Source organism: Ailuropoda melanoleuca, chromosome 7, assembly GCF_002007445.2.
Source record: "Ailuropoda melanoleuca isolate Jingjing chromosome 7, ASM200744v2, whole genome shotgun sequence".
Taxonomy (NCBI): Eukaryota; Metazoa; Chordata; class Mammalia; order Carnivora; family Ursidae; genus Ailuropoda; species Ailuropoda melanoleuca.
This window is the reverse complement of record NC_048224.1, coordinates 125,518,438-125,530,282: the sequence shown is the minus strand read 5'-3', so window position 1 is coordinate 125,530,282 and position 11,845 is coordinate 125,518,438. Positions and strand designations below refer to the sequence as shown.

Here is an 11,845-nt window from a genome sequence, read left to right as displayed (position 1 = left end):
TGGATGTATACGTTCTAGTCTCTACATTACAGTCGGCCTTAGACTTACAGATCTTGTTACTTCAACAGACTTGGCTTACAAGTTGAGACCATAGAAAACCTTCCTTAAAAAGCTCTTCTGCCTAGATTCTCTCTCCCTCTAGCTGAAAGCCAAGGTTCAAATACTGAATGGTGCACACTTACTGATAGATATGCAAGCTCATTTCTGACTTTGGTACAATTTTGGTTTAACGTTAGAATCAAGAGCTAAAATTTACTATGGATAGCCATGCATTTTCACTAAAAACATACACACCTAATAGGTGGTCATTAAATCATGAGGGTAAAAAGTAGAAAAACCAAAGAAGTCTCGTGCCTTTAGAGAAGTCATTTCTTACACGCAGTTCAAGGGGAGATTTGCTAGCACAGTAGGGCTCAGTGACGAGAAGTGCTTGACACACAGCACACATTCAGTTAAGTAGGAGCTAATATTATTATGTGTGTCAATAAAAGTAAATATCTTCTATACTTTCCCAAGACAAGAAACAAAATGCTTCTGAAAAAAAGAAAAAAAGAGCTCTGGACACAACCATTCATCTTCTTTAAGAAAAAAATGTAAAAATAGATTTTAAAAAAGCATGATCTGACAGAAAGAAAGGTAGAAAAGTTTCGATCTTTAATGAGAGTCTGCAGTACATACTTATCCTTCCATGCTCTGTGCCGACAGAGCTCCACGTAAACATTCAGCAGAAGAGTGGATGCTGTGCCATGACTTACGGACTATAAATTTTCAGCTCTGATTACTAAATTTATTAACAATGTTTTATGCGTTATACGTTAATTATTAACAACTGTTTTCCTTCATTGAACAACGGCTCTTGAATAACAAAATAAATTATCAACAAATTCAACCATAAATTAAAAAATAATAAAATAAAAATAAAAAGACCTGTTAGAGTTTCATATACACAAGCGCAGTAACACATTTCATATATTTGGATTACCGTTTCTATGTTCTTTGTGTAAGGTAACGGAAAACTTCTTCCCTATTTCTACTGGTTCCAAGTTCACAAAATTTATGAAAAGGCTTCCCCTTTTTTATTCTGCTTAATTCACTGCACCTCAGTTGAACACAACAGACAGTACCTGGGGTTATGAGTGGGATATGGTAAAAGGAAAGGTCGTGATCACACAGCAGATCATGTAAACCTAAAATATACCTCAGACTTCCTAGAGGTAACCTGTAGCCCTCATTTATCAAATAATTTACAAAGAACCATTAGAAGGATGATTTAATGAGCAGGCTGACCTCTGTCACTCTGTCAGTTTGCTACTCATAAACATATATATTTTGCCTTTAAAATGAAACAGAAAATACTGTTCATTTCCAATGACACTAGGTGTAAGGTAAGAACAAAGACGAAGCCATAGCTACTTTCAAGTTACACTGTGTTAACTATTTAAAAACTTTAATTACCAGATCAGTGCACCATTTCTTGCTTAAAAATGTAATACCTTTGAAAGCAGATAAAAAATATATATAAAAAAAATAAGCCAGATGTAAAAATGAAAAGGCCTGAACAGTATGACACACAGAAACAGAATAATTTCCAATCAGTGACTACTAACGGGAATACTCATTTTATACAGCAGGGATTGACAACCAGTTAGCAATTCTTTAAACAGGCACTTGATAGAGTATTTTGTAGCTAGCATACTCAATACTGGGGCAACATGTACACAAAAAAATATGGCTTTATTACAAAGGATTCAAGATGGCAACTACTTAGAATCCAGTGCCAACACGGATTATAACAAATCCAGTGAGTATTTTGTTTTTCAATTATTCATAGAAAATTTAATCCTGATTAAGTATCCTTGGGCAGGAATTCATGAGTAGTTGATGACTGAAACCAACATTTATGTGAAATGCTTCTGTTAATTTAATCCGTGTATACGGCTTAATTATGATTGGGGAGTCAATGTAAGAGAAATGAATTATATCAGGATTAAAATTTTAGTACCATATCACATAGTACGTTTTTCTTCTCTTTGTAAACATGTAACCCTGCTTGTCCCTTCACTTAAGTGCTCAGATTTTGAAACTTTGTAAGGAACAACCAATGTAATGTATCTGAGCTTTATTTTTCATAAACTATCTGTCAAAAACCCTTTGCTAATCAAGCCATAACCTGAACTAGGGCCAAAAGTGATAGAAGAAAATGGAGAAGAACCCCACACACACAAATAAAGAAAAGCTTACTCATTTAGCTGTAAATATATTTTATATTCACATTCTGAAGTAATTTCAATTCCTTTAAACTCCCAATTTGAAATGCGTTTTCCTTAAAGCATAAAAAGAAGTTTTTAATCAGTGTATTACACTGATTCTGTAACTGAAGTTAGTTTAGATATGTATAAGTAAGTAATCATTTAACTGATTACTTTTTATAAGACTATCAAACCTGAGTTAACTATTGATATGAGGCATTACAAGTGGTGAATCTCTTACCAAAATATCATATAATTTTTTCATCTTAATTTCCACAGAGAAATTGCATAAGTCACGTTATAACAACACTTCCTTGAAAGTTTATTAAGCATATTTCAAAACATTTCATTTATTACCTTTTTTTCAGTTTGATACTGCTTAAATGCAGTCGTATAAATAACATGCTCTGCCTTCTTTGTTCAATTTTTCACACCAAAAGTATGAAAAAAGAGTCACTGTATTTGGATCCTTATTGCACTCTTAAATCGATTCACTTTTCCTTTAAAGAAAATCAAGTATCAGAAGTGAGGCCGACTTTTGTGTCCAGATGATATGGTCAGTGGTAGTGTTACTGAAGAGAGTGAAGAAACTTCCCAGTATAGACTGTGGGACAGAAAGAGTCTGTAGAGAATAACCATGGAAACAGACTGGCAAAGGATAACACCTATGGTAATAACCTGAAAAGAAAAGAAAGGGAATGCTTTTACTGCACGCAAAAAAAGACAAATTATGTTCAATTTATCGTGAACCTATATACTTTCCGTTTACATACAAAATACACATATACATATCCTGCTATATCTTCTATCTCTAACATGGGTACATTTTTTTTTTTTAGATTTTTTATTTATTTATTCGACAGAGATAGAGACAGCCAGAGAGAGAGGGAACACAAGCAGGGGGAGTGGGAGAGGAAGAAGCAGGATCATAGCTGAAGAGCCTGATGTGGGGCTTGATCCCATAATGCCGGGATCACGCCCTGAGCCGAAGGCAGACGCTTAACCGCTGTGCCACCCAGGCGCCCCTAACATGGGTACATTTTATCAAAGAAATTTTCAAGAGGAAAATACGACTAATGTTCAGAACTGTAATCATTCAAAGGCAAAATTTATTGAACAGTTAAGTTTACAGACTCCAAAATAAGACACATTCAATTTGCTAAACCATGCTCTCCTCAGGGTGCACACACTACAGAAAGTGGTAAGAAAAATCAGGTTCGTGGCAAATCTGGTTAAGAGGAGTAAAGCATGCCCCACCTGAATCCCGAAGAGCATTCTAAAAGCCCTTTCAAAAATTCTCAAGTTGCTTCTTTATTTTTGTAGACTACTGTCCTATCTATTTACCCTTGGCGAACACTTCAGGTTCCAGAACCATCTGTGTGTTCCAGCCCACACTGCCTTGCTTGTAAGCGGTACCTAGCAGAGCACAATGCAATGTTGGAGCGGTCTACCCACGCAGCCAGGTATCTGCACAATCAAGTGTGGCCCCCTTGCGCGTGGCACCCCCATCTGCAGTCTGGTAAAGCAACTAGACTGATTTTTCATCAATCTATTTTAATTTTTAACTACTGTGTCTTAAAAAATTTTAATCCGTTGTTCTTAAAAAGATGGATCATGAATTGTCTAATTAATAAAACAGTATTATGAAATAGGCTGAAATAAAAGCGATTTTCATCATTTTTTAATTAACTAGAATGAAACATTTTTCTTTTATATTATAAAGTTCTTATTTATATACTCACCAGTTCAATTATTTTGTTTCAACGTTTTGTTTTAAAGAATTCAGAAAACCTGATAAGTGGATAAATAGGGCTTTTCTACTTTAATAATTTCTCAATAAAGACAACAAAAAACTACTGTGATCATGTATATTACCTACCTTATCTCTTTGGTAGTCACTAAAAATGACAGAAATACATGCAAGACCTGGATGGCATAAAAACCACAAGATGCAGCCCTGAAACAAATGACAGATAGGTCAAATGAGTACATCTGGATGTTTAATTCCAGAATGTGCCAGATAAAAAAAACTACTAACCTATTTAGGAGGTCCTGATTGACCTCAATTGGTCTTTAGAAGTTCAATCTAATAAAATGTAAAAATAAATTTGCTATTGCTGTGATAATATTTTCTTTCTAATCAAATGCATATTTTAAATTTTATATTTGTAATTCTTTTATATGAACACATTTTAACATACTGCATTGTATATATTACGTACTTAAACATGAAAATACATTAATATAAGTAACATCAAAAGTTGAGAAAAGCAAAGTTCAAATGTGTGATATTCCTATAAAAAAAGAATGTATAAAAAACACATTCGTATTTGCATGTAGAGATACACAAAGAAATTCTGTAAGAATATCCAAAACACTGACTTAATAGTGGTGGCCCGTTTGCTGATTAGTACGTAAGAGAGTGGCACTGGTCAAGAACGGGAAACTTTTTAACATTATACTCTTCAAGCATCTCTTTCCNATTTATTTATTTATTTATTTGACAGAGATAGAGACAGCCAGCGAGAGAGGGAACACAAGCAGGGGGAGTGGGAGAGGAAGAAGCAGGCTCATAGCAGAAGAGCCTGATGTGGGGCTCGATCCCACAACGCCGGGATCACGCCCTGAGCCGAAGGCAGGCATTTAACCGCTGTGCCACCCAGGCGCCCCAAGAACGGGAAACTTTTTAACATTATACTCTTCAAGCATCTCTTTCCTATTTTTCCAAGAACGGCCATGTATTTTCTTTTCCAAAATTAAATTTGAAGTAAAAGAGTAAGTTAATAAATAGTAGCTGCTGAGATGCTCAGGACTTTGAAGATAAGGGAAAAAACAAGATGTAAAATTTGTTTAGCATGTTACTGCTTGTGTAAATCTGGAAGGAAATACACAGGAATATTTGAAATTCTCTAGGAAGATAAATTGGGAATTAACAGCAGTGATTATATGAGGACATAATAACTGAGTAGATGGGAGAGAGGGAAAAATATTTGCTTCTCTTCTAATACTTTCAGATGTTTGAACCCATTTAAAAAATTAAATTAAAACATATAAAAATAATTTTTTTAAGTTCAAGAAAAAAGTCTGGACCAGTTTTAAACACAGACCAAAAGAGGAAATTTCATTCTAAAACAGCTTAAATATATATTACCATTCCAAACAAAAAGCATTCCTGTTTCTGTGAAAAATTCAAAAGCAAAATGGCGTTTTCTTGCCTGTCTGGTACTCAGAAAGCTGAAGTGGGTTCTGGGGCTGCAGGAGCAGCTTTAAAACGATGAACGCTGGGAATAAGCAATCTGGCCCTCCTTCCACAGCCGCCCTCGAATGCCGAGCACTGTGCACTCGGGGTGGGGGGATGCTGACGAACAGCTTATCTGAATGCTGTTCTGAGGTGCCAGGATGAAGGCGTACAGATATTCTCAGTCTGACAGGAAAATACAACCTTCTAGCGAGGTAGGCTCCTGCAGTGTTACTGCCCTGACCTCTCTCCTCATCTTTTCCTTCATTTAATGGGTAGAGAAAAAATATCAAATTTGCTTTTAGACCCCACTTGCGTAAGGAGGACATAAAAAGGAGGAATAAAGTCAATGTGACCTCACAGGAAGGGAGTGAAATGGCTGAAACATAGTATGTGCTCAGCCTCCTGCTTCACCTGCTTATGCTGACGAGAGCTCCTCATGGTCAGAAAACACTGCATAACTCTGACAGTAACAGCTCATAATTAATAAGTGGTTTTTGAGAAATGTAAACTGTTTTCTAATTTAATTTTTTAAAAACTCCGATACTACAGGAAAATAAAAGTGAAATTCCTATTGATAAATTATGACCCAGGCAAAACCGACCTACCTAAGATTACAAGAAACTACTATTTCACAGGTTCTGTAAAATGGGAATAATAATACCTACATCTCATAGGCTGTAAAGATTAAATGCATTAAAGCACATCAAGGGCATATCTTAGTGCGCTGGCACATCATAAAAACTGAACCAACATTAGCACGGGGTTGCTTAACCTCCCAAAAAAAGCAGAACAAAGCGGATAATCAGAAGAAGCCATTTTCTACCCAAACCCATACTTTGGCAAACGTGATGTAGAACTCCCTTTTAAGCGTGCTTCTCTCCACTGTGATGATCTGGTAGAGTCCACAGCCTAACGACAATGCCAGGCAAACCCTTAAAATGATCAGCAAAATCCCTGCTAAGTTGTGATGTGAATGGTAGCTGTGAGGACTGGTATCTTCAAACTGTTCCCAAAGTAGCAAAATACTCTGCAAGATACAATATTACATTTAGAGGAAAAAAATCCTGTCTACTCATAAATACTTTGTCAACTCTTTTCAAACATCCCCTTAAAGAGTATATGAACATTCCCAAGAGGTTCTAAGATTTACCAGACTACACAGGCTGTTGACTAATAAAGCAGGCATCAGGTAAAGATTTTTCCTCCCTGATACCCTAAGCTAAGAAGAGGGGTTTTTATCAAATAAGACCACATACAAAACATAAAAAATGCAGCTGCCACAATTCAAGCAAGACATCTCTAAGGATGAAAATAAGTTGAAAACATTAAGAGAACAAACCTAAACTCTCTTCTACACCTCTCTGCCTTCAGCACCATATTAGGAATCAAACTGCCCTGTATTCAAGCTCATTATCTCAGGATAACTGAAATATCTCACTATCTTCTGTAATCCAGAAGCAAACAAGTCAGAATTGTTGATTTCAGATGTCACTCCCCAGGGTAAAGGAGAGAGAGAAAGTGTGTGTGTGTGTGTACATATATATATATATATATATATTTTTGAGTGAGAACGAGTACGTGTGCATGCATAAGCAGTGGGGAGGGGCAGAGGGAGAGGGAGAGAAACCCCAAGCAGGTTCCACACCCAATGTGCAGCCCGATGGGGGGGCTCAAACCCAGGACCCTGAGATCATGACCTGAGCCAAAATCGAGTCACACCCTTAACTGACTGTGCCACCCAGGTACCCTAAAGGACAGTGCATTTTTAATATTCACTATAAGCACTCAGGTTATTCATGAATAGCCAACAGTTACTCATCCTTTTGTTTGTTGACTTCTTTTCCCATATTGTTACCATTACAGTAAAAAGCTCAGCAATTCCTCATTAGCTGTTCTGTTTATGGCTATTCAGTAGCAACTTTCCTTCCATCTTTTGCAAATGTCAATCACAAATTACTATAATGTCTTTTGCCATCGCACATGTCAGTAGCCCTGTGTTTCCTTCGTTTGCCAACTCAGCCCTCAGAATTGTCTTCAGTGGCTTCCAAAGAATTCAGACGAAAACTCAGTCATTAAATCCAATTCTTAGACTTTATGGGGTTTGTCAGCAACCCTTCCTCTTCTCACTCTCAAATCTTCTATCCTGGTCTTACTCCTACTATCATGTTTGACAGCTGAACCTCTGTCATCCTGCACATGTGCATTTCCTTGGTAGGCTGACTATTTGCTCTCCATTACTGAAGTGTTACTTCTTCACTCTCCCAAATTATTATACTCATGTGATTGCTTAACTTCTATTTCTAAACTTAACTTTTGCAATAAAGAAGTGCTACCGTATAACTACCACCTCCTGCTATCTGTGTGAGGTGATGGATATGTTACCTAGCCTGATTTTGGTGATCATTTCACAAATGTGTGTGTGTGTGTGTGTGTGTGTATATCAAAACATCAAGTTGTATATCTTAATATGTACAATTTCTATTTGTTACTCATACCCTAATCAAGCCAATAAAAACCCTATCACTTCCCATGATTCACATTTTTACATATTCCAACTCCACGTTCTCAGATGTGCGTAGTAACACGTGACCTGTGGAGTAACCGCATGTATTTATGTAGTCACGTTCACCGCGTCCGGTGATTGTTGAGGACCAGGGCTGTGTCACACTATTCTTCACAGGTGCTTACATGAACTCAAGAGTAGTGTCATAATCTCAGGTCTCAATTTATATTTGTCTATGATAATGGATTAAAATGACAATGAAATAATGAAAATTCAACTTTTAAAAAAGCTCTTTGAGAAATGAGAATTTAACCCAATATTAACAGTACTCTCCATAAGCCCTGGATTAAAACATTAAGTTGGTAGAATCTTGCCCTTATTTTAATCACTTCTAATTCAGTTGTCATTAGCCCTTCGTTCTAATGCCTTAGAAAGGCATTATTTCCTAACTAAATATCACCACCTGTGACAGGTCTCTTTCTAACTCAGTCATGAAAGTCAATACACCTATTTCACTTAGCACCTACTATACTAAATAAATACTGAGTAGAAAGATGAATAAAGCACAAGACTTATCCTTCATTAATGAATTTTTCACTTTACTTAATGCATTAAAACTTATATTATAATGTCCTTGATAGAGCCTAGGTGTAGGTTTCACTTTCATCTACAACTAATGATGGTCACAAACTTAGGATAAATTTTTGTTTACACTTTCCTTAATAATATTTATAAAATCCATTGCACATAGCCTTATGGAAATCCTAGAATAGAAGAAAACAAACAAAGAGCTAAGGGAACTAAATCTTCTAAAAGACTAAATTTGTTTTTGGATTTGTTTTCAAAAACTAGATCCCATTCTTTCTTGTTCTGTATTTTGCTTTTTCACTAATCTCAGATATTCATTTGAATTCTTTCATGTATAAAGTAACAGAACTGGAGCTAAAAATCCTTGCGCATGGATGAATCTCAAATTCACTGATTCACACATTTAAAATGTTGAGTTCTTACTATGTGTTAGAAAATATGAAAGAAAGCTATTAAGTAAGAAATGAGAATCTATCCTAATATGAAGCATTCTGCACATTTTTAAATAAGCTGACTGAAAGCTCAAATTCAAGTAAATTATAACTAAATTCTGCAATCTACATATACTAGCGCTCAGAACATTACAGGTTATTTGATCTATCACTCTTTAAATTCATACTTTAAAATGAAAAACTTCTCATGGGTCCCAAATTTCACTTTTGAAATGAGGTGTGTTCAAGTTTGCATTTTTGCATATTGCAAAGTACAAACCCTGAGTATCAATGCTCACCTGTGTTATGACAATGAATACAGCGATGCCAGTGGATGCAGGAGTAGAATCCCACTGGAGAGGTCTGCTTTGAGATTTCTTCATTCTGACTATTGTCCAACCCATGCATAGACTCAGAAGCAGGTATAACATTTGAATTTGGGAAGCAATGTCAAAAACTAATGGGAAATGAAAACCAAAGTCAACCAAGTTTTCATAATATAAAGGATTTGGTCTTTTTTGCATTGAGAATGTAATTATTTTTTTAAGCACAAAAAGGCATTTTCAAAGAAGTTGATAAAATTCAATAGTAATTCAATAATAAGAGATATTCAAGTACAACTCTAAAAATTCAAATTTTGCCATTAAGTTTGTAAACATTTCTGAAAACAGAACAATGGCAATTCTCTCTCTCTCTCTCTATATATATACCTTTATTAAGACCAACTTTAAATCTCTTTGTGTCTCCCATTTTTCTTAGCTTTTCTAACTACATAATACTGTTCTCTATAACTGCTTATTAAAATAAACACACTTTAAATATAATATCTGCAATGTGGAGAAGACCAGTGTCTTCATTTCCAGGTTGTTAATTATTTTTTGGTGGTTGAATTATATAATGTGAACTTATTTTCTAAAATTAACAATAAGTAGCATGACAATAAAACACACGGCTGCAGTAACACTCAAAAGATGTTGGCTTTAGTGTTGAGAGTCCGGAAGACAAATGAAACTCCCCCTGCGTTAGTGTGACGCGCCACCAGGTGGCCATCACTGACACTGCAGGGAAAGGCCGCTACTTTAAAAAAGGAGGCAACAAGACCACCCATCCAGTTCTGCTTGGAGCAAACAACAATCTATAAATACTCCAAGTTCCACGCATTTTTATTTTGGAAACTAGTATTTATTGACTTAAAGAAGATGATCACTTTCTTATCTCATCATAGGGTATTTTGATGTGGATTTTGGAATAAACGTGATCAGAATTTAACAAAGTGAAACTTTCCTGAAATTGCCAGCGTATATACCTTTGACGTCTACAATTTTTACTTCTTTTATATAAAGATATTCTTGCAGAAACAGGTAAAACTAGCTGTACTACAATATATTAAATAGTTACAAGCTGAAAACCTATTAACGATACACCTTTCCAGATATATTTTGACTATTTTCCCTCTAAACCTGCCATCCAAATTAAAACTGGATTCTCCACATTTGTGGTCATCTATTTGTAATAGTGAAATCTGATAATAAACTGTTACTACATTTGAATGGTACAAAATGTCATGGCCTTTCAGACCTAGCATGATTTTCTTATATCACAGATTGTAAGTGACTGTGATGCCAATTATTTTTACTAAACCCCTCACAATACATACTCAGTTACTTAAAGAAGTCAGCCAAAGGAATAGTCCTGCATAAGTTGCTAGTTAGCAAAAACAAATACCTGGGGGAAAAACATTTCTTTGTATACTAAGACACATATTGACAGAACACTATAACTGTAAGCACAGGTAGAAAACTGCCTATCTGTCACTGAAAAATAACTAATTGTACATAAAATACAGAGGTCACAAAAAAATCCCAGTCTGTGTGATTTTATTAAAAATCTTGACATTTTAATCATTTAACTGATTAAACCTATTGTCAGAACACCAAAATCTAGCAACATTTATTGTAGTTTAAAAAAAAAAAAAAAAAAACTTTTGCTTTTTAACCTACAGTGAAGATGCCAGACAGCCTAAAACACTATTTTGTATACAGCAGACACTCACAGAAATTCAAAAGTCCTTGATTTTAGTAGTAGCTTCCACTGCTGGGCTTTTGTTTGCTTTGCCTCTCAAAATGCAGCAGCTAAATTATTTCTCAGGTTCTGTTCAGCTTTAAAATTCTATAGTTCTATTAAATATTCTGAGTCACCTAAGAGACAAGGGCAGGAGAAGCCAGAGCTCTCAATGCTGTTCAACAGGAGAAGCAACTCTCGCTCATGTCCAAGAAATGACCAGTACACATCCTCTTCAGTAGGAAAACAAAGATTCTAGAAGGTTTAAAGTCTTAACACGATGAGGATAAATGGGTCCTGAAATCATTACAGAGATTACATTACAGAGAATTACGGAAATATTTTAAAAAGTAAATCCTAGAATGGTTTCATATTCAGAATCTGCTTTTTTTAGAACAAATCTTGAGTATTCTTCTGGGACTGAGAATGGCATTACAGATTATGGGAACTTTTAAATATTTTCCCCATCATGCTTAGTTGAAAAATTACTTCATCAAAGTTCTTCATATAAATAAAAGAATGAAGCTGTGAGGTCAATTCGATTATAGGTTTAGTCTACTCTCTGGCTGCGTCAGAAATAGAAAAAGAGTTAAAAAAGGGATGAAAATAGGAAAACCACCTCAGCTTTGGGATCAGAAAACCTGGGTCTGAGTTCGGTCTCTACTGCTCAACAGCTGCTGACATTTGGAAATGTGCTTCCTGTCAATGAGCCCAGATTCTTTATGTGCAAAATAGGGATAAACATCTCTACTTCACTGAGTTTTCACTGAGA

At 35.5% G+C, this 11,845-nt stretch overlaps 1 protein-coding gene across 2 annotated transcripts in view; it reads right to left on the bottom strand.

Moving 5' to 3' along the window:
• Positions 1-632: 632 nt before the first annotated feature.
• The window catches only part of GPR180 (G protein-coupled receptor 180), a 29,370-nt gene continuing 18,157 nt past the window's right edge, over positions 633-11,845 (bottom strand). For both annotated transcript variants that reach the window (XM_002918643.4, XM_034665377.1), the window contains 4 exons: positions 9,312-9,469; positions 6,326-6,517; positions 4,129-4,206; positions 633-2,927 (listed from right to left, as the gene is read on the bottom strand). In XM_002918643.4, coding sequence (XP_002918689.1) covers positions 2,769-2,927; positions 4,129-4,206; positions 6,326-6,517; positions 9,312-9,469 — 587 coding nt within the window. In that variant the 3' untranslated portion in view covers positions 633-2,768. The remainder of the gene's footprint in view (positions 2,928-4,128; positions 4,207-6,325; positions 6,518-9,311; positions 9,470-11,845) is intronic.